Source organism: Bubalus kerabau, chromosome 1, assembly GCF_029407905.1.
Source record: "Bubalus kerabau isolate K-KA32 ecotype Philippines breed swamp buffalo chromosome 1, PCC_UOA_SB_1v2, whole genome shotgun sequence".
NCBI classification, from domain to species: Eukaryota; Metazoa; Chordata; class Mammalia; order Artiodactyla; family Bovidae; genus Bubalus; species Bubalus kerabau.
The window spans coordinates 153208247-153226285 of record NC_073624.1 but is presented as its reverse complement, the minus strand read 5'-3'; the positions used below and the strand labels follow the sequence as shown (position 1 = coordinate 153226285).

General features: G+C 37.4%; 2 protein-coding genes across 10 annotated transcripts in view; one reads left to right on the top strand and one right to left on the bottom strand.

Annotated features, from left to right (window-relative positions):
- ADK (adenosine kinase) overlaps positions 1-18039 on the bottom strand; it is a 569627-nt gene that overhangs the window by 508173 nt on the left and 43415 nt on the right. For 7 of the 9 annotated variants that reach the window (XR_008698600.1, XR_008698601.1, XR_008698606.1 and 4 more), the window contains one exon: positions 17136-17210. Coding sequence is in view for 3 of the 9 variants with exons in the window: in XM_055536393.1 (XP_055392368.1) it covers positions 17136-17210 (75 nt within the window). In the remaining 6 variants the exon portion in view is untranslated. Of the gene's footprint in view, positions 1-12054; positions 13271-14856; positions 16281-17135; positions 17211-18039 lie in introns of those variants that run through there. The other 2 variants (XR_008698594.1, XR_008698598.1) reach the window with 2 other exon arrangements.
- Positions 10642-11914, top strand: LOC129620625 (UBX domain-containing protein 2A). The gene has a single exon (XM_055536412.1). It carries the CDS (start codon positions 11056-11058, stop codon positions 11830-11832), a length of 777 nt encoding a protein of 258 aa, XP_055392387.1. The 5' UTR covers positions 10642-11055; the 3' UTR covers positions 11833-11914.

Below are 18039 nucleotides of genomic sequence, written 5' to 3'. Positions count from 1 at the left end.
GACTTTTCTGGAAAGAAACTGAACAGATTCTTTAGACTTCCAGATATTAACATTAAGGGTCACACACACACACACCCTCAGAAAAATAGGCTTTTAGCATAATCAAGCCTTTGATAGAGCCCAACATGAAAGGGACAGAGTAAAGGGACAAAGTAGTTAAGCAGTTAATCCTATTAGAGGATTGTAAGTAAAGAAAAAAGTATGGGAGACCCCTGTAAGTTACTGACCACTCAATAAAGCGGGTTTGCTTAAGCACAAAGCTAAGCAAGCTTGATTAGCAACAGAAGCACAAAACATGCCCCCAGACAATAAAACACTGGTGGCATGAGATCCACATTCTGCCCAGTGAGCTCATTAAATTAATGATCCCTAGGGCAAAGTCTCTGCACATATAAAACACAATAATTTATGGAAAGGTGACATTTCAAAGTGAAAGACCCTCACTGTACTGAGACCTGAAATAGTTTTTCCATAGTGCCATGACAGTCCTGGCTTGACCATGTAGGGACAAGAAAACGCCCCCACCTGACCGAAAGGAGCTGACGATGGAAGCATGATGTGTACTCAAGGATGTGGAAGGGACTTCCCTGGTGGTCCAGTGGTTAAGAATCTGCCTGCCAATTCAGGGGACACAGGTTTGACTACCGGCCCAGGACGATCTCATATGCTGTAGAGCAACTAAGCCCATGAGCCACAACTATGGGAAGCCCATATGGTCCAGGGCCCACACAGGGCCCATGTGCCACAACTACTGAGCCCTTGTATCTAGAGCCCACGCTCTGCAACAGCAAGCCTCTGCAATGAGAAGGCCTCACACCACAACAAAGGGCAGCCCCCACTCACCACAACTAGAGAAAAGACCATGGGAAGCAACGAAGACCCAGCACAGGCAAAAACAAATAAATAATTAAAAAAAAAAAAAAAAAGAATGAAGAAAAAGGTGATCTTTTCCCCCTCCTACTTTTTCTTTGATTATTAAACTGTAGCCCACTAAGTTCTTAGGACATGATACCATCTCACTTGCCCACTTGTAAACCTCACAAGCATCCTATTCCAATAAATCACTTGTATCTACCACTTTGCCTCTCACTAAAGTCGTTCTGCACTGAGACATAAAGAACTGGAGCTCCTTGGAGGCCCCCAAAACACCACCTGGCAGTTTCAAACCCACAAATATCAACATGCCAATGTGGTTTTGAATGTGGGATATGGGTGTGTGCATGTGTGTGGGTTTAGAAAAAATGTTTTCTGCTTTATTTATTGGTGCTCTTTGCCTATGTAACAAATTCACCCAAAAACTGGCAGGTTAAAACACAAGTCATTATCCCACACAGTTTCTGAGGGTCAGGAATCCAGGAGTAGTTTAGTTGAGTTTTTCTGGTTCAAGGTCTCTCACATGGTTGCAGTCAAGCTGTCAGGCAGAATGGCAATCATCTCAGGGCTTAAAAGAGAATGGAGAATCCACTTCTCAGGCTCACGCACATCACATGATTGTTGGCAAGCCTCAGTTCCTTACTAGTTACGTCGAGTTCCTCACAGACAGAGGAAGTAGCCTCTATCTCCAGCCATTTGAGCCCCTCATAAGATGTCTGAATGTATGAGACAGAGAGAGAGAGAGTACCTTGGAGCACAAACAAGAAAGCACCCACAGTGGAAGACAATTTTTACAATTGACTACTGAAGCTTGTAACATTGTACAAGAAGCAGTGACCAGAACCACCCCTAAGAAAAAGAAACGCAACAAGGCAAAATGCTTGTCTGAGGAGGCCTCAGACAACCAAAGGAGAAAAGGAAAGATATACCCATCTGAATACAGAGTTCCAAAGAACAGCAAGGAGAGATAAGAAAGCCTTAAGTGAAGAAAACAAAGAAATAGAAGAAAACAACAAAATGGGAAAGACTAAAGAGCTCTTCAAGGAAATTAGAGATACTGAGGGAATATTCCATGCAAATATGGGCACAATAAAGGACAGAAACAGTATGAACCTAACAAGAGCATAAGATATTAAGAAGAGATGGTGAGATTACACAGAAAAACTGCACAAAAAAGGTCTTAATGACTCGGATTACCACAATGGTGTGATCACTCACCTAGTGCCACACATCCTAGAGTGTGAAATCAACTGGGCCTTAGGAAGCAACACTACAAACAAAGCTAGCAGAGGTGATGGAATTCCAGCTGAGCTATTTCAAATCCTGAAAGATGATGCTGTTAAAATACTGCACTCAATATGCCAGCAAATTTGGAAAATTCAGCAGCGGCCACAGGACTGAAAAAAGTCAGGCTTCATTCCAATCCCAAAGAAAGGCAACACCAAAGAATGTTCTAACTACTGTGCAATTGCACTCATCTCACACACTAGCAAAGTAATGCTCAAAATTCTCCAAGCCAGGCTTCAACAGTATGTGAACCATGAGGTTCCAGATGTTCAAGCTGGATTTAGAAAAGTCAGAGGAATCAGAGATCAAATTGCCAACATCCACTGGATCATCGAAAAAGCAAGACAGTTCCAGAAAAACATCTACTTCAGCTTTATGAACTATGCCAAAGCCTTTGACTATATGGATCACAACAAACAGTGGAAAATTCTGAAAGAGATGGGAATACCAGACCACCTGACCTGCCTCATGAGAAATCTGTATGCAAGTCAAGAAGCAACAGTTAGAACCGGACATGGAACAACAAACGGGTTCCAAATTGGGAAAGGAGTACATCAAGACTGTACACTGTCTCCCTGCTTATTTAATTTATATGCAGAGGACATCACACGAAATGATAGGCTGGATGAAGCACAAGCTGGAATCAAGACAGCTGGGAGAAATATGAATAACTTCAGATACACCACCCTTATGGCAGAAAAGTGAAGAAGAACTAAAGAGCCTCTTGATGAAAATGAAAGAGGAGAGTGAAAAAGTTGGCTTAAAACTCAACATTCAAAAAATAAAAATCATAGCATCCAGTCCCATCACTTCCTGGCAACTAGATGGGGAAACAATGGAAACAGACTTTATTTGGGGGGGCTCCAAAATCACTGCAGATGGTGACTGCAGTAATGAAATAAAAGACGCTTAAAAGACCTAGGAATTAAAAGACCTAGGCAGCATATTAAAAAGTAGAGACATTACTTTGCTGACAAAGGTCCATCTAGTCAAAGCTATGGTTTTTCCAGTAGTCATGTATGGATGTGAGAACTGGACCATAAAGAAGGCTGAGCATCGAAGCATTGATGCTTTTGAACTGTGGTGTTGGAGAAGACTCTGGAGAGTCCCCTGGTCAGCAAGGAGATCCAACCAGTCCGTCCTCAAGGAAATCAGTCCTGAATATTCACTGGAAGGACTGATACTGAAGCTGAAACTCTAGTACTTTGGCCATCTGATGTGAAGAGTTGACTCACTGGAAAAGACCCTGAGGGTGGGAAAGATTGAAGGGAGGAGGAGAAGGGGACAACAGAGGATGAGATGGTTGGATGGACATCTGTGTGACCATGCTCCGGGAGTTGGTGATGGACAGGGAAGCCTGGCGTGCTGCAGTCCATGGGGTCGCAAAGAGTCAGACACAACTAAGTGACCGAACTGAACTATGTCAAGGCTATATATTGTCACCCTGCTTATTTAACTTATATGCCGAGTGGTGGTGGTGGCTCAGTCACCAAGTCATGTCCCACTCTTATGACCCCAAGGACTGTAGCCTGCCAGGATTCTCTGTCCATGGGATTCTCCAGGCCAGAATACTGGAGCTTGTTGCCATTTCCTTCTCCAGGGGAATGTTCCCTACCCAGGGATCAAACCCAGGTCTCCTGCATTGCAGGCAGATTCTTTACCAACTGAGCTACAAAGGAAGCCCTATATGCAGAGCACATCATGCTAAATGCCAGGCTGGATGAAACTCAAGCTAGAATCAAGATAGCCAGAAGAAATGCCAATAACATCAGATATGCAGATGACACTACCCTAATGGCAGAAAGTGAGGAGGAACTAAAGAGCCTCTTGATGAAGGTGAAGGAGATTGAGAAAGCGGACTTAAAACTCAACATTCAGAAAACTAAGGTCATGGCATTCGGTCCCATCACTTCATGGCAAACAGATGGGGAAACAATGGAAACAGTGACAGACTTTATTTTCTTGGGCTCCAAAACCACTATGGACAGTGACTGCAGCCATGAAATTAAAGGACGCCTGCACCCTGGAAGAAAAGCCATGACAAACCTAGACAGCGTATTCAAAAGCTGAGACATCATTTTGCCGACAAAGGTCTGTATAGACAAAGCTATAGTTTTTGCAGTAGTCATGTACAGATATGAGAGATGGACCATAAAGAAGGATGAGCACCGAAGAACTGCAGTGCTAGAGAAGACTCTTGGGAGTCCCTTGAACAACAAGGAAATCAACCTGGAATATTCACCAGAAGAACTGATACTGAAGCTGAAGCTCCAATACTTTGGCCACCTGATGCGAAGAACTGACTCATTGGACAAGACCCTGATGCTGGGAAAGATTGAGGGCAGGAGGAGAAGGGGACAACAGAGGATGAGATGGTTGAATGGTATCACTGACTCAATGAACATGAGTTTGAGCAAGCTCTGGGAGATGGTGAAGGACAGGGAAGCCTGGCATGCTGCAGTTCATGGGGTCACAAAGAGTTGGACATGACTGAGTGACTGAATAACTTTGAAGAAGCATATCATCACCTCTGCCATATGCCACTGGTTACATGGATCAGCCATGGTGCAATGTGGGAGAAGGGAACTACTCAAGGGAAAGCCAGGAAGGGAGGATCATCAGGAGCTATTTTGGAGGCTGGCTATCACAGTCTGCCTTCCGGCCCCCAACAATCCCCGCTTCCTAGTCTTCAAACCCATATGCAGTGCCCTCCCACATTATACCAGGTTTGGTTTGTACGACCAACACAAGCTTGTGGAAAAAATGATAAGATGTTACTTCAAAGAACAGGTTTTAAAATAGACTGAAGATTCCATCTAGGAAAAATGACTATTACTCTCTCTCAAATCACTGGCAACAGGGCAAACAGCTGCTACATTTTTAGGACACTCAGAGGTTTATGAGTGAGGAGATGAGGTCCTCGGTCCAACAGCTCTTAAGAAACTGAGGCAAGCCATACGAATGAGCTTGGAAGCCACAGTTGAGCCTTGAAATGATCACATACGCACACACACAGAAGAAACCAATAAAGAAGATGACATGAAGGCCAAGAGACTTGACTACAACTTAATCAGGGACCCTAACCAGAACCCCCCAGCAATGCCACACGCTCAAATTCACACCCTCAGATACTATGTGAAAGAATAAATCTTTGTTATTTTAAGCAGTCAAGTTCTGTGGTAATGTATTACATACCAATAGATAACTCTTATTATACAACAGTAAATAACTTCATTAAAGCTTCAAAAAAAAAATTACAGAAACAATTAAGGATTTTACAAAAATGTAAATAAAAGTATCCACCCTAGCCAACCTACCCTCCTACGGCTGCCCACGTTTAGAACATATCCTTCCAGACTTTTTCTTATTCTTTTGCAAATAAACAAAACAAACTTCTTTAATGTCTCACCCTTAAATAAGAACAGACAGCCAACAATCACCTAATATTGGAAGAAACTCTCCACTGTGAAGAAAACCACAATAAGCAATTAGAAAAGAGCAATCTATAGAAACAAAGATAAGTAGGAAAGAAAAGTGAAACATTCAAGACCAAACAAAAACAAGTCTAATAAATATGCTTAGAAAGACAAGGCAAAAACGCATCCATAACACAAGAACAAAATGTTATATAACAATAATTTGCTAACACGAAGGTCAAAAAAAAAAAAATTCTAAAAGCTTCCACAGAGAAAAAACTGGTGATATATAGAGATCCACTGGGTGCTGAAAGACAATGGCACATGCCTTCAAAATTCTCAAAGAAATCTCTATACTAACCAATCAACAAGGTGTGAGGGGAAAAATATTTAAAAGGTCAGACAAATACAAATATTAAAAAAAACTACTGTATAGGTATTCCTGCAGTTTTTCTCTGAAGGAGAGGTTATACATACACACACACACACACACAGAGGAAACCAATAAAGAAGATATGAGATAAAGGAAACAAGAGATCGAAAAGGAGAAAGTCAAAAGGAGGAAGTTCCAGGAAGACTGCTATTTGAAAGGAGAAAAAAAAAGACAAGTCTAGCAACACAACCAGTTCAGTTTGGACTACAAAGATGGAGAACTGAAGAAGGGACGTCACCAGGGGCAAAGAGGTTGACAGACTTACTGATTCTGAGAAGGAGGGATAAGGGGGAAAGTGGTTCACAGGACCATGACAGACTTAACAGAGTGTCTACTGAAACTCTGTGTTCAGAAAACAATGCAAATGAACACATGATGCAATAATGAATCACTGAAAGAAAATCAAAAAGTTATGTAAGTAATCACAGTATGCAATTTTGTTCACAATGATTACTGATTTATTTTTATTGTTTTTTTTCTTGGAGTATGGTTGATTTACAGTGTTGTTTTACTTTCTGCTATACAATAAAGTGAGTCAGTTACACATATACCTACTCTTTTTTAGATTCTATTGCCATAGAGGTCATTACAGAGTATTGAGTACAGTTTCCTGTGCTATATAGTAGGCTCTTATTAGTTATCTATTTTACATATAGCAGTGGGTATAGATCAATCCCAATCTCCCAATTCATCTCCCCCATTTTCCCCCTTGGTAATCATAAACTTGCCTTCTACTTCTGTGACTCAATTTCTGATTTGTAAATAGGCTCACTTTGTACCATTTTTCAGCTTTATTTTAATGTAATATAATAAAATGGGGAATATGAAATAGAGGAAATGATATAAGTGAAACAGAGCTAAATCCTTAGCTATCGTAACAGAGACAATACACAATATCTAAAATTGACAAACCAAGAAATAGCTAGAGATACAGACCTCAGGAAGCCCTAAGCTTAGGCTTTGCTTGAGACTTTAACCTTCAATTCACCTATTCTCCCAGGAAACATTCAGGAATGCACAGGGGTTTTGACAAGTAACTAGAACCTGGTCAGCAAGGAGGTAAGAATTAATCATCAGAGACTATCCAACAATTAAAAAAAAAAAGAAAGAGAATATAAAAACTAAGAATGGCAAAAGCAAAGTTCTCAGAAGCTCAGAAGGAATCCTCTCCACAGTCACTCAATAACAAGATTTGGACATCTACTCTCCTAGCAACTTGACCAAGGGTGCCCCTCCACACAGAGTGCTACTGTATCCTCTACTCCGGAATCCATCTCAATGGAAACATGTTCTTGTATCTTTTCCTGACTTTAAAGGAACTTTTATCCTTTGCCTCTCCAATCAACCATCCTTACGAAAAGTCACATAAAACAGTATTAGCACATTATTTAGAAACAGGCAGATACCTGGGGGGAAAAAAAGATAAAATGGTTTCTTCTGGAAAAATAGAATTTATGCAGAAGGGAAGAGGGGATATGGAAGACGCAGCAAAGAACTGACTTATTCCTTAAAAATCTTCAGTACTAGTTTACTTTTTAACTAGTACTAGTTTTACAATGATAAGCTTTTTTAAATTGAAAAGCCCAAATACTTTTTAAAAAATCAAAATCACAAATATACTTTATCAAAAGACTTTTAACAGGTACCTCATTTTAAGATACTAGTAAGTCTACATTTAATTCATTTATCATAGTACCTAGCAAATTATTCCTGGATTATTTATTTTTACACAGTACAAATATAAAACACTCATCTAAACATGGTCTAAAACATAAGTTAAACAGTCTTTTAATGATATTCTGAGATAAGGAACACATTCAAGTGTATTTTGGAAGAAGTGGTCAGGGATATAAGAAAGGAAACGCTCTATTTTTTATGATTTGGGTTCGAAAACTTGTTTTTTATCTCCAAGTACTGATTTCAAAAGTCAAGGTTAAATTAAACAACCCGCCCCCACCAAAAAAAAGACTTCAGCTGGCTATTTAGAATCAGCTGCTAGTGAAACAAAGAAGCTATTTGAGTTGCCAACAGTGTCAGCACACAGCTGCCAGATCATAATCATTCTGATCATATTTGCATGAACCTTAAAAAAGACAGTATAGAGTGAAAAAAAAGCCAATTACCTAAGACTACACATAGTATTATCCCATAAACACAAATATATATATATATATATATATATATATATCTGAGTTACATTATTACATAGATGTTCGGGCACATGTTCATCAAAACAATTTAAGACTGGTTACACATGTCATAAAATTTCACATTTTTTACTTTCACTTTGTATTTTTATTTGCTATTAGAATTATTTTTAAAATAGTGACAATTAGTTGATTTCCTGAATAAAACATCTCATGAAGCAAAGGAGCTCTAACTTCAAACTCCTGAAGTTCATGTTCAATTGACTCTATTTTGTTTTACTTATAAAGCTTTCCTGACACATAACTGACATACATCTTACATATTTAAAGCATACAATTTGGTAAGTTCTGATACATGTATATATACTCATGGAATCATTATACATTTAAGATAATAAACACACTCCTAAAAGCTCCCTCATGTCTCTTTGTAATCTCTCCTTCCTGTCCTCCAACTCATCCCAGCACATGCACATGGAAACCAACAATCTGCCTTGTGTCACTATAAACTGAATTCCCGATAATTTCAATATAAATGGAATCATACAGTATTCTTTTTTGTCTAGCTTCTTTCAATGAGAACAATTTTTCTAAGTTTCATCCAAACAATATTCCTTTTTAATTTCTGACTAATATTCTACTGTATGGGTAAACAATCTGTTTAATGATTCACCTGTTGACATTTAGGTAACTTCCAAGTTCTAGCTATTAAAAACAAAGTTACCATGAACATTAGTGAACACTTCTTTATGTGGATACATACTCTCACTTTCTCTTGGGTAAATATCTAAGAATGAAATGGCTGGACTGGGTAAATATCTAAAAATGAAATGGCTGGATCAAATAGATGTGTGTTTAACTTTTTAGACTGAAATTCAGTGCAGCATTTTAATATTTCCATGAGAAGAAAGCTGCAGTTCCTTCATTAACTAGCCAACATTTGGTATGCTCAGTTTTAAAATTTTAGCCACTCTAACAAAAGTTTGGATATAAGTATTTCACTGTATCATTAATTTACATTTCCCTAATAATGAAAGAGACTGAGTACCTTTTCATGTGGTTATTTGCCACCCATATATCTTTGCTGAATGTTCAAATTTCTTGCCCATTTTTATTAGGCTGTTTCTTTTCTGACTGAGCTTTAAGAGTTCATTACATATTCTTACTGGTAGCTCTTTATCAGACATATGCTTTGCAAACATTTTCTCCAAACCTACGGTTTGTCCTTTCATTCTTCTAACAGTATCTTTCAAAAAGTAAAAATTTTCATTTTGAAAAAGTCCAGCTCATCAGTTTTTCTTTAATAGAACATACTTCTGGTGTTCTATATTTAAGAAATTCTTGTTTAAATCACAGTCACGAAGATTTCCTGCTATATTATCCTAAAGAAGTGTTATACTTTTAGACCTGAAATTTAGCTCTATCAGTTAATTTTAAATATGGTACAAAATACAATTTCCTTTTTATGCATGTTGATATTCAATTGTTCCAGCACTATCTGTTGAAAAGACAATCCTTTCTCCACTGAACTGACTTGCGCCTTTGTCAAAAATCAGTCATCCATTTAGGTGTGAGGCTACTTCTGGACATTCTATTCTATGCAATCAAACTTTACACTGACATCACTGCTTGATTACTATAACTTTAAAATAATTCTTGAAATCAGGTAGTAGCTTTTTTGTAGATTCCATCAGTTATTCTACATAAATGATCATGCCTTTAGGAAATAAAAATAGCTTATTTCTTCCTTTGCAAGCTGGATGTCTTTTACTTCTTCTTGCCTGACTGCTCTAAATAGAATCTTCAGGACCACTGTATACATTCTGAAGTGGTAAGGGCCGAAATCCTTGAATTGTCTCTGATCTTAGGGAAAAGTATAAAGACTTTCCCATTAGAAATTATGTTATGAGGCTTTACTCTAACCAAACTTTTATGAGAAATAAATAAGATCCCTTCTATTCTAAGAATCCTATACAAAATTGTATCAGGAATAGATAGTGGTTTTGGCAAATGGTTTTTCTGTCTATTGAGATGATTACATTATTTTTCTTTTTCTATTGTTAATATAGTTAAGCACTCTAATTACAATCCAAATATTAAACCTACCCTACACTCTAAGCACACTATTTCATTCTGCAAAAAGGAATAAACACAGTGAGACTGTGTAAGTATGGATAAGTGATTTTCAATCTTCACTACCACTGTCTTCAAAGCTGGTAATGTAATTATAGATAACTAACAGAATGAAAACATATCAATCTTAATATTAAAATAAAAATATAATTAAACAGAATTTATAAAGCTAAAAGTTAGAGCAGTAGTCAGGAGTTAAAGTAGAAAGTTAACAAAACTTAGAAAGTAGAGGAGAAGTAACAGGGAAAAACGGGGCACTGGTAAATTCACTGTATATAAGAAGTCAAGGGCTTCCTTAAGTTGATACAAGAAAATTTTTTCATGTATGAATATTATGTCATTAAAAAGTACAAGAGGTACTCGGCGCCGGGCGACAGTGACCGAGGAAGGCGCGCGCGGTTCCAGCGGCCCGGCCGCCGAGCTCGATTGGGCCTGGGGGCGGCTGTGCTCCTCCTCTGAGGGGCTCCAGCCCGGCGGCGGCGGCGACTGCGGCCCCTGAGCGGACTGAGACCGAGGCCGCGAGGCGACGGCGCGGCGCGGCCCCCTCCAGCGGCCGCACCGGGAGTTTGTTGCTTGTCAGCAATAACGAACGTTAGTGTGGCTTCCAGCGTTGGTTTCTTCGTACTCAATCTGAGATCATTGAAAGTAAAGATAGGAAACTGGCAGCCTCTACTAATGTGGGATTGTAAAATAGGACCGATTGTATAAGCGACGTGAAAATCAAGCTACCTTATTTCATAGTCGTGGCTCAGTAAAACAAAAGAGAATGAAAGAAGTAGATAATCTTGAAAGTATAAAGGAAGAATGGGTTTGTGAAACAGGATCTGACCACCAACCTCTTAGTGATAGTCAACAAAAAAATTGTGAATATTTTGTTGACAGCCTTTTTGAGGAAGCTCAGAAGGTTGGTGCCAAGTGTTTGTCTCCCACTGAACAAAAGAAACAGGTAGATGTAAGTATAAAATTATGGAAAAATGGATTCACTGTCAATGATGATTTCAGAAGTTATTCTGATGGTGCAAGTCAACAGTTTCTGAACTCCATCAAAAAAGGGGAATTACCTTTAGAATTACAGGGAGTTTTTGATAAAGAGGAAGTGGATGTTAAAGTTGAAGATAAGAAAAATGAAGTATGTATGTCAACAAAGCCTGTGTTCCAGCCCTTCTCAGGACAAGGTCACAGACTGGGAAGTGCTACACCAAAAATTGTTTCTAAAGCAAAGAATATTGAAGTTGAGAATAAAAATAACTTGTCTGCTGTCCCACTAAACAATCTGGAACCCATCAGTAATATACAGATCTGGTTAGCCAACGGGAAAAGGATTGTCCAGAAATTTAACATTACTCATAGGATAAGCCACATCAAAGACTTCATCGAAAAATACCAGGGATCTCAGAGGAGTCCTCCCTTTTCCCTGGCAGCTGCTCTTCCTTTCCTCAAATTGCTAGATGAAACACTCACACTGGAAGAAACTGATTTACAGAATGCTGTAATCATTCAGAGACTCAAAAAAACTGCTGAACCTTTTAAAGAACTTTCATAGCATTGATCTTTGATACACTAAGTGGAAAGTTTCCCCAAAAATGATGGTCATAAGTGGACGTGCAAATCAAAACAAGGGAAAGTCAGATTTGCTGGGTTTTGCACTGTTTTAATTCCCTGCTGATGAGATTTTAAAATAAGTACAAGTTAGGAAAGTAAACTATTACTGGAAACTATATTCAGTGAACTTTTTCCAGAAGGCTACTCAGAAAGAAAAATATACTTATTTTCAAATACCATTTATTCAACATAAGATATATTCAATAACTTATCATTTAAAATCTTAATATGGTATAAAGTAAGAAATATGTGCACAGCATCTTCCATTCAAATATCATTCCCAAACAGCAATGATGTGTTTAAATGTTAGCTGTCTCAGATTTTTTAAATGGCAATACATTAGAAAATTGTACATGGCAGGTTAAAAGCATCAGTGTAATTTTCTTATATCTGAGATACAATCATAAGGCTGAAAGGGTCTGCTTTTACCACAGCTATACCTAAACCTCAGAAGTGTTCCCAATTTGCATACTCCAACAATCGAATATTAACAGTATCTGGGATGTACTTTCATTTAAGAATAAAATTGTGTAGTTTAGTATAATGTCAGTATCAATGTGCCAACTCATATTTCAACATTTTCAAAATGTGTAGATTTAAAAGAATTCTTTTTTCTCTAGGAACCTGTTTATTCCCTACTTTATTTTCTTTGAAAAACTAGGGCTTTGTTGTAGCTGACATCTGGAGTGAGCCGTTTGTTTCCACTCACATAGAATCTAGTGCTGTTGTCACATTACTAATTAACATTTTTTAAATGCGTCATGTGAAGTGTGGTTTTCTATTTCATACATCAGTTGGCCTGTTTATATATTAAAGGATTGTTTATTACGTTAGATGTCACTAAGGAAAACCTGCTTCACATCTTAGATTTTTAACTAAAACTGGTTCGACTTCAGTATTTCACTGTCAGATTAAATCCTCTTGCCTGAAAATAAGTTTAAGAAGCTTTTTGCAGATGATCTGTTGAATCATATTTAAAGTGAAATATGCACTGAGTGTGCCAAGGAATGAAGCAACCGGGCCTATCAGCAGTAATGTTCATAGGGTACTGGATGCCTGCTGGAAAGAAAAGTTCTCAAACTTTTTGGTCTCAAGAGCTTTTCTTTATGTGGGTTACACATATTAATGTTATATTTAAAATAAAAGGTTATCAAATATTTATTCACTAAAAACGTGTTAATGTAAAGAACATTTTCATGAAAAATGTCATTTTCCAAAATGTCAAAAGATGGAGTGGGAAACGTGGCATTGTATTTTATTTTCTGCAGACATCTTTACTGTCCGATTTAAAGAAGACAGATGGGATCTCATTTGCTTCCACATTCAGTCTGTTGCAATATCGCACATCATGTCCCCTCTGGTAAATGCTCCTGTACACTCTTGGAAAAGTGAAGAAAAAAAGCAAGAATAACATCTTAATATAATTATGAAAATAGTTTTGACCTTGCAGACCCCTTGAAAGAAGTAATCTTGTAAAGCAGTGATTTGCAGTGATCTTCAAGCCTTAATGCATAAGGATCACCTGGAAAGCTTTCAGAATGCCTATTACCTGCCACCTACCACACACATTTTAACAATTCGTTGTATTTGGGAAGGGTCCCAGATCTCTACATTTTTAATCTCCAGTAATTCTTAGGTATGTAGTAGGAGAATCTGTCTTCAGGAAATCCTGCACTAAGCTGGAAAATCCCATGGACGGAGAGCCTGGTGGGCTGTAGTCCATGGGGTCGCTAAGAGTCGGACACGACTGAGCGACCTCACTTTTCACTTTCACTTAAGCTTCCACCCTAGGAAAATAAAACCTGCATGCTTCACCATGGCAGTGTAAGACCGCACTGAAATGGGGCTGTTAGACCTTTAAGTTTTATCCTGGTCCCCCACAGTTCGTTCTTACACTGTCTTTCCCTCCCCCACCCCTTAATGCTGACCTGATCATGATATAAACTTGTGCTTTATCTTCTATAAGCACAGCTGAGACAAGGCTGTAATATTTAAATGAGGTTTTTATTAAAGGCTCAGAGATAACAAAAGGGAAATAGACATATAACTAGATGACCTGGTGTATAATATATCTTCTGTTTGAAATCCATTTTGAGAATGCTTGCTTTTCTAGCTCTCAGCCCTCCACATGGTAGAGTTCTGTTGTTTTATCAGGGAGAGAGGGAGAACAAAGGAGAGACTTTTCCTTTTGTCATTCACCCTCAGAAATAAACAGACACATAACAGAAAATATTTATTGTCGGTAACGTTTACGGCCATGATAGAGCCCTCTTGCTAGTGAAACAAAAATAATGGCATTCTTAAAAAAGTGAGGGGATGCTAAGATCATACATAAGATGACTGTTGATATATTTTCAAGAATCTGTAAGAAAATGTTTCACATAGGCCTATCATGAAGCATCTTATAATTTTCCTTTGCATAAATATGTCAATTTATGATTCTCCATATATTTATATGAAGGGGCTTCTTGTTGGAAATATTGTTCTCACACGTATAGAAAAGCCTCCCTTATGGGTTTTCCAGTTTACCATAATTATTATCCAGAAGACATATTGGAAGTTTTCTTGGGTGTACATGTAGAGTACACCACAATGAGAAGTTCTTTAGAGAAAGACCTGTCATCAGCAATAACCCTCATTTTTGTAACTGTGAAAACTTTACCACAAGTGATACTCTTAAAGGTTTTCTAAAGTGAGAACCACCTCATAAAGCTTTTTATGTGAAAGTGTAAAATTCTAAAGTTGTTAATTAAATGTCTAATATAGCCCAAACATGTTGACTTTAGAAAACAAACTGCATTTTGCAAAGGAAGGCAAACTTGAAAATAAGCCAGCATCTTAGGTGTGGAATACAATTTGACCTAAGTAGTTGTTTGAAAACTGGCCTCAATCAATTTAAAAGCATTGTTAGGCCTGTTATATGGACGTACATATTGAATTTTACAAATTTTAATTTATTGGTTAAATTACTATGCATTATCCAGGTTATAAAGGTGATCTTATTTATTTTATATACTTCTGTCATTTAGAGTAGTTTTCATTTTACTTAATTGTGTTGAAATTATGCATGCATCTATTTCAGTGCCTTAAAGTATTTTGAAAGCAATCTTAATAATGGTTAAAGAACTGTTGTCTTAAAGATGAAACACTGTTCATTAAAAGGATCTGTGAAATAATTTATATTTGTTTGTTATAAATTAGTTACATATGGATGCATTTGTCATTTTTATTTGCAAAGACATTCAGTTTGAGAATCAACAAACATTTATTAGGTGCTTTCTATTTGCCAGGTATTTTAACCAATGTTACTTTGATTTAATACTCAGAAGTGTTAAAACGTGATACTTTAAAAAAAAAAAAAAAAAGTACAAGGTAACTACAAGTAAAACTATTAATATAATTGTATGCAGGAGTGTTTCTGATTAGCAGAGTGTATTTTAAAATTTGTATCTGAATGTCTTACGATAAGACACATTTTCCAGTTTGTCCTTGGATCCCTAACCTATTTCCTATTATATTGCAATAAGCCAAATTCACACAATTATAAACCTTGCCTGACCCTGTGACACTTGAGTTTCTACAGATAAAGAGTTAATCTCCAAGACATTAAAAAACAGAATTTGCTAAAAATGGTTATTCGTCAAAATCAACTGTATTCTACATATCAGCAATGAACAAAATTGAAATTAAGAAAATGACTCCATTTACAATCCCCAATCAGGAATTGAACCTGTGCCCCCGGAAGAGAAAGCATGGAGTCTTAACCACTGGACCTCTGGGCAAGTCCTAGGATGGCTATAATTTTAAAAAGGGAAAAGACCAAGTTTTGGTGAGCATGTGGTTCTTCAAAGAACTAAACACAGAATTACCATGTGACTTAGCAATTCCACTCCAATATATAAACCCAAAAGAAATGAAAATATATATTCTTACAAAAACTTGTACACAAATATTCACAGCAGGTTTCCTCATAATCGTAAAAACACAAAACAATCTGAGTGTCCATCAACCAATGTCTACATCAACTGATGAATGCATAAACTGTGGCATATACAAACAACAGAATATTATTCTGCCTTAAGGAATAAAGCACTGATACATGCTACAACATGGAAGAACCTTGAAAAACATGTTAAGTAAAATAAGCCAGACAGAAAAGGCCACATATTGCACTCTTCCATTTATATGAAATAAAATATCCAGAATAGGCAAATCCATGGAAACAAACTAAACTGGTAGACTGGGGCAAGCTGGGGAGGGGGGTGGGAATACAGATATGACCGCTTATTGGATACAAGTTTCTTTTGACCTGATGAAATGTCCTGGGTTTAGATCGTGGTGACAGTTGTCCAACACTGCCAGTGCCCCAGTAGTCACTGAATTGTACACCTTAAAATAGTTAAAATCATGAATTTAATTTTAAGTAAATTTTGCATCAATAATATTCTCTAAAAGTGGTTGCCCCTAGGCATAGAACTTGGGGTGTTTAAGAGGAAGGGGATATTAATTTCTCATTATTAAGTCTTTTTTAGTACTTAACTTTTCCCTCCTACCAAATGACCACAGATAAATAAACATAAAATGATTTCTCAGCTAAACTAACAATATCAAAAGTTACTATTGGGGGAAATAGGGAAGATTCACAGTGTTTGAATTATGTTCTACATATTCTTGTTCTCTCTAATCCTATTCCTTCTCCCATATGGTATGGTACCATTACTGATTTAGTTCGTTGGCAGTTAACTTTAAAATGTGGAAATTAAATCATATACTTCTTCCTTGCAAAGAATAACAGAATCAACTTCAAGTGAAAGTTGCAACAGGCCAGGTTCGATGCACGATACTGGATGCTTGGGGATGGTGCACTGGGACGACCCAGAGGGATGGTATGGGGAGGGAGGAGGGAGGAGGGTTCAAGATGGGGAACACATGTATACCTGTGGCGGATTCATTTTGATATTTGGCAAAACTAATACAATTATGTAAAGTTTAAAAACAAAATTAAATTAAAAAAAAAAAAAAAAAGAAAGTTGCAACAGGAATGAACAAAAGTACCAAAGTTTTCCCAGGGAAAATTGTGGTCAATTACTCAATAATAATGATATTGCACCTGCCATTATCAGGATTAAATTTCCTGAATTTTCCTCCAACTGAAGATGTTAAACAGCAAATTCAACTCTAACATTTTCAGTTTTTACATAGATGTATGTTTTACATAGTAAATATGAAGAGCTCAATACTTACTTATCAAGGAAATCCTTATCCACTACAGCAGTGATGTCAAGAAGAGGATTTCCCATTCCAAAGAGAATATTTTCACTAAAAAAATACACAAACAAAATACAAGCACAAGTTAGAAATACCTCTGAAAGTAAGGTGATGTATAAAACACACACAAATATAAAAATATCTTCACTTTACCCTGAAAATAAACCTAACATACTAGATTATTAAACCTTTGATTTGCCTATTACATACATGTAGAACAAACTTTAGCAGTAGCACAAAGCCATTCAGAAAGGACAATGACTTTTAAATTGGTCCAAATAAAACCTAACAAAAGAAGAAACCAGATCATGTGATTTTTTTCACAATATTTAATAGCTAATGACTAAAGCTAATTAAATTCTATGTTCTTTTTTTTCAAGGTTTAATAAAGTTTTATATATTCAACAAACTTGATAAATACTTAATCAATGAAGTGAAGTGAAATGAAGTCGCTCAGTCATGTCCGACTCTTTGCGACCCCATGGACTGTAGCCTACCAGGCTCCTCAGTCCGTGGGATTTTCCAGGCAAGAGTACTGGAGTGGGTTGCCATTTCCTTCTCCAGGGGATCTTCCCGACCCAGGGATTGAACCTGGGTCTGCCGCATTGTAGGCAGACGCTTTACCGTCTGCGCTTAACTAATGAAAGTTTATTACAGAGCACAGAGCAAGTCCTGGAAAAATTCAAGCAACAGGCTTACCCCTGAAAAACTGTGAATGCCTGGAGTGGGACCTTTGTGTCATAGAGAGTGTAATTTTCAATTACATTTAACAGACTTTGAGGAAGTCTGTTTTCCATAGTACTACAGTATCACTCAAAACTAAGGGAAAGATAGAACCCTGAGAACCACAAGCAATACCAACTGACAGCAAGAAATGGAC

What these genes read in the sequence shown, in the direction of transcription:
- LOC129620625 (XM_055536412.1), top strand. Translation starts at nt 11,056, where the DNA reads ATGAAAGAAGTAGATAATCTTGAAAGTATAAAGGAAGAATGGGTTTGT.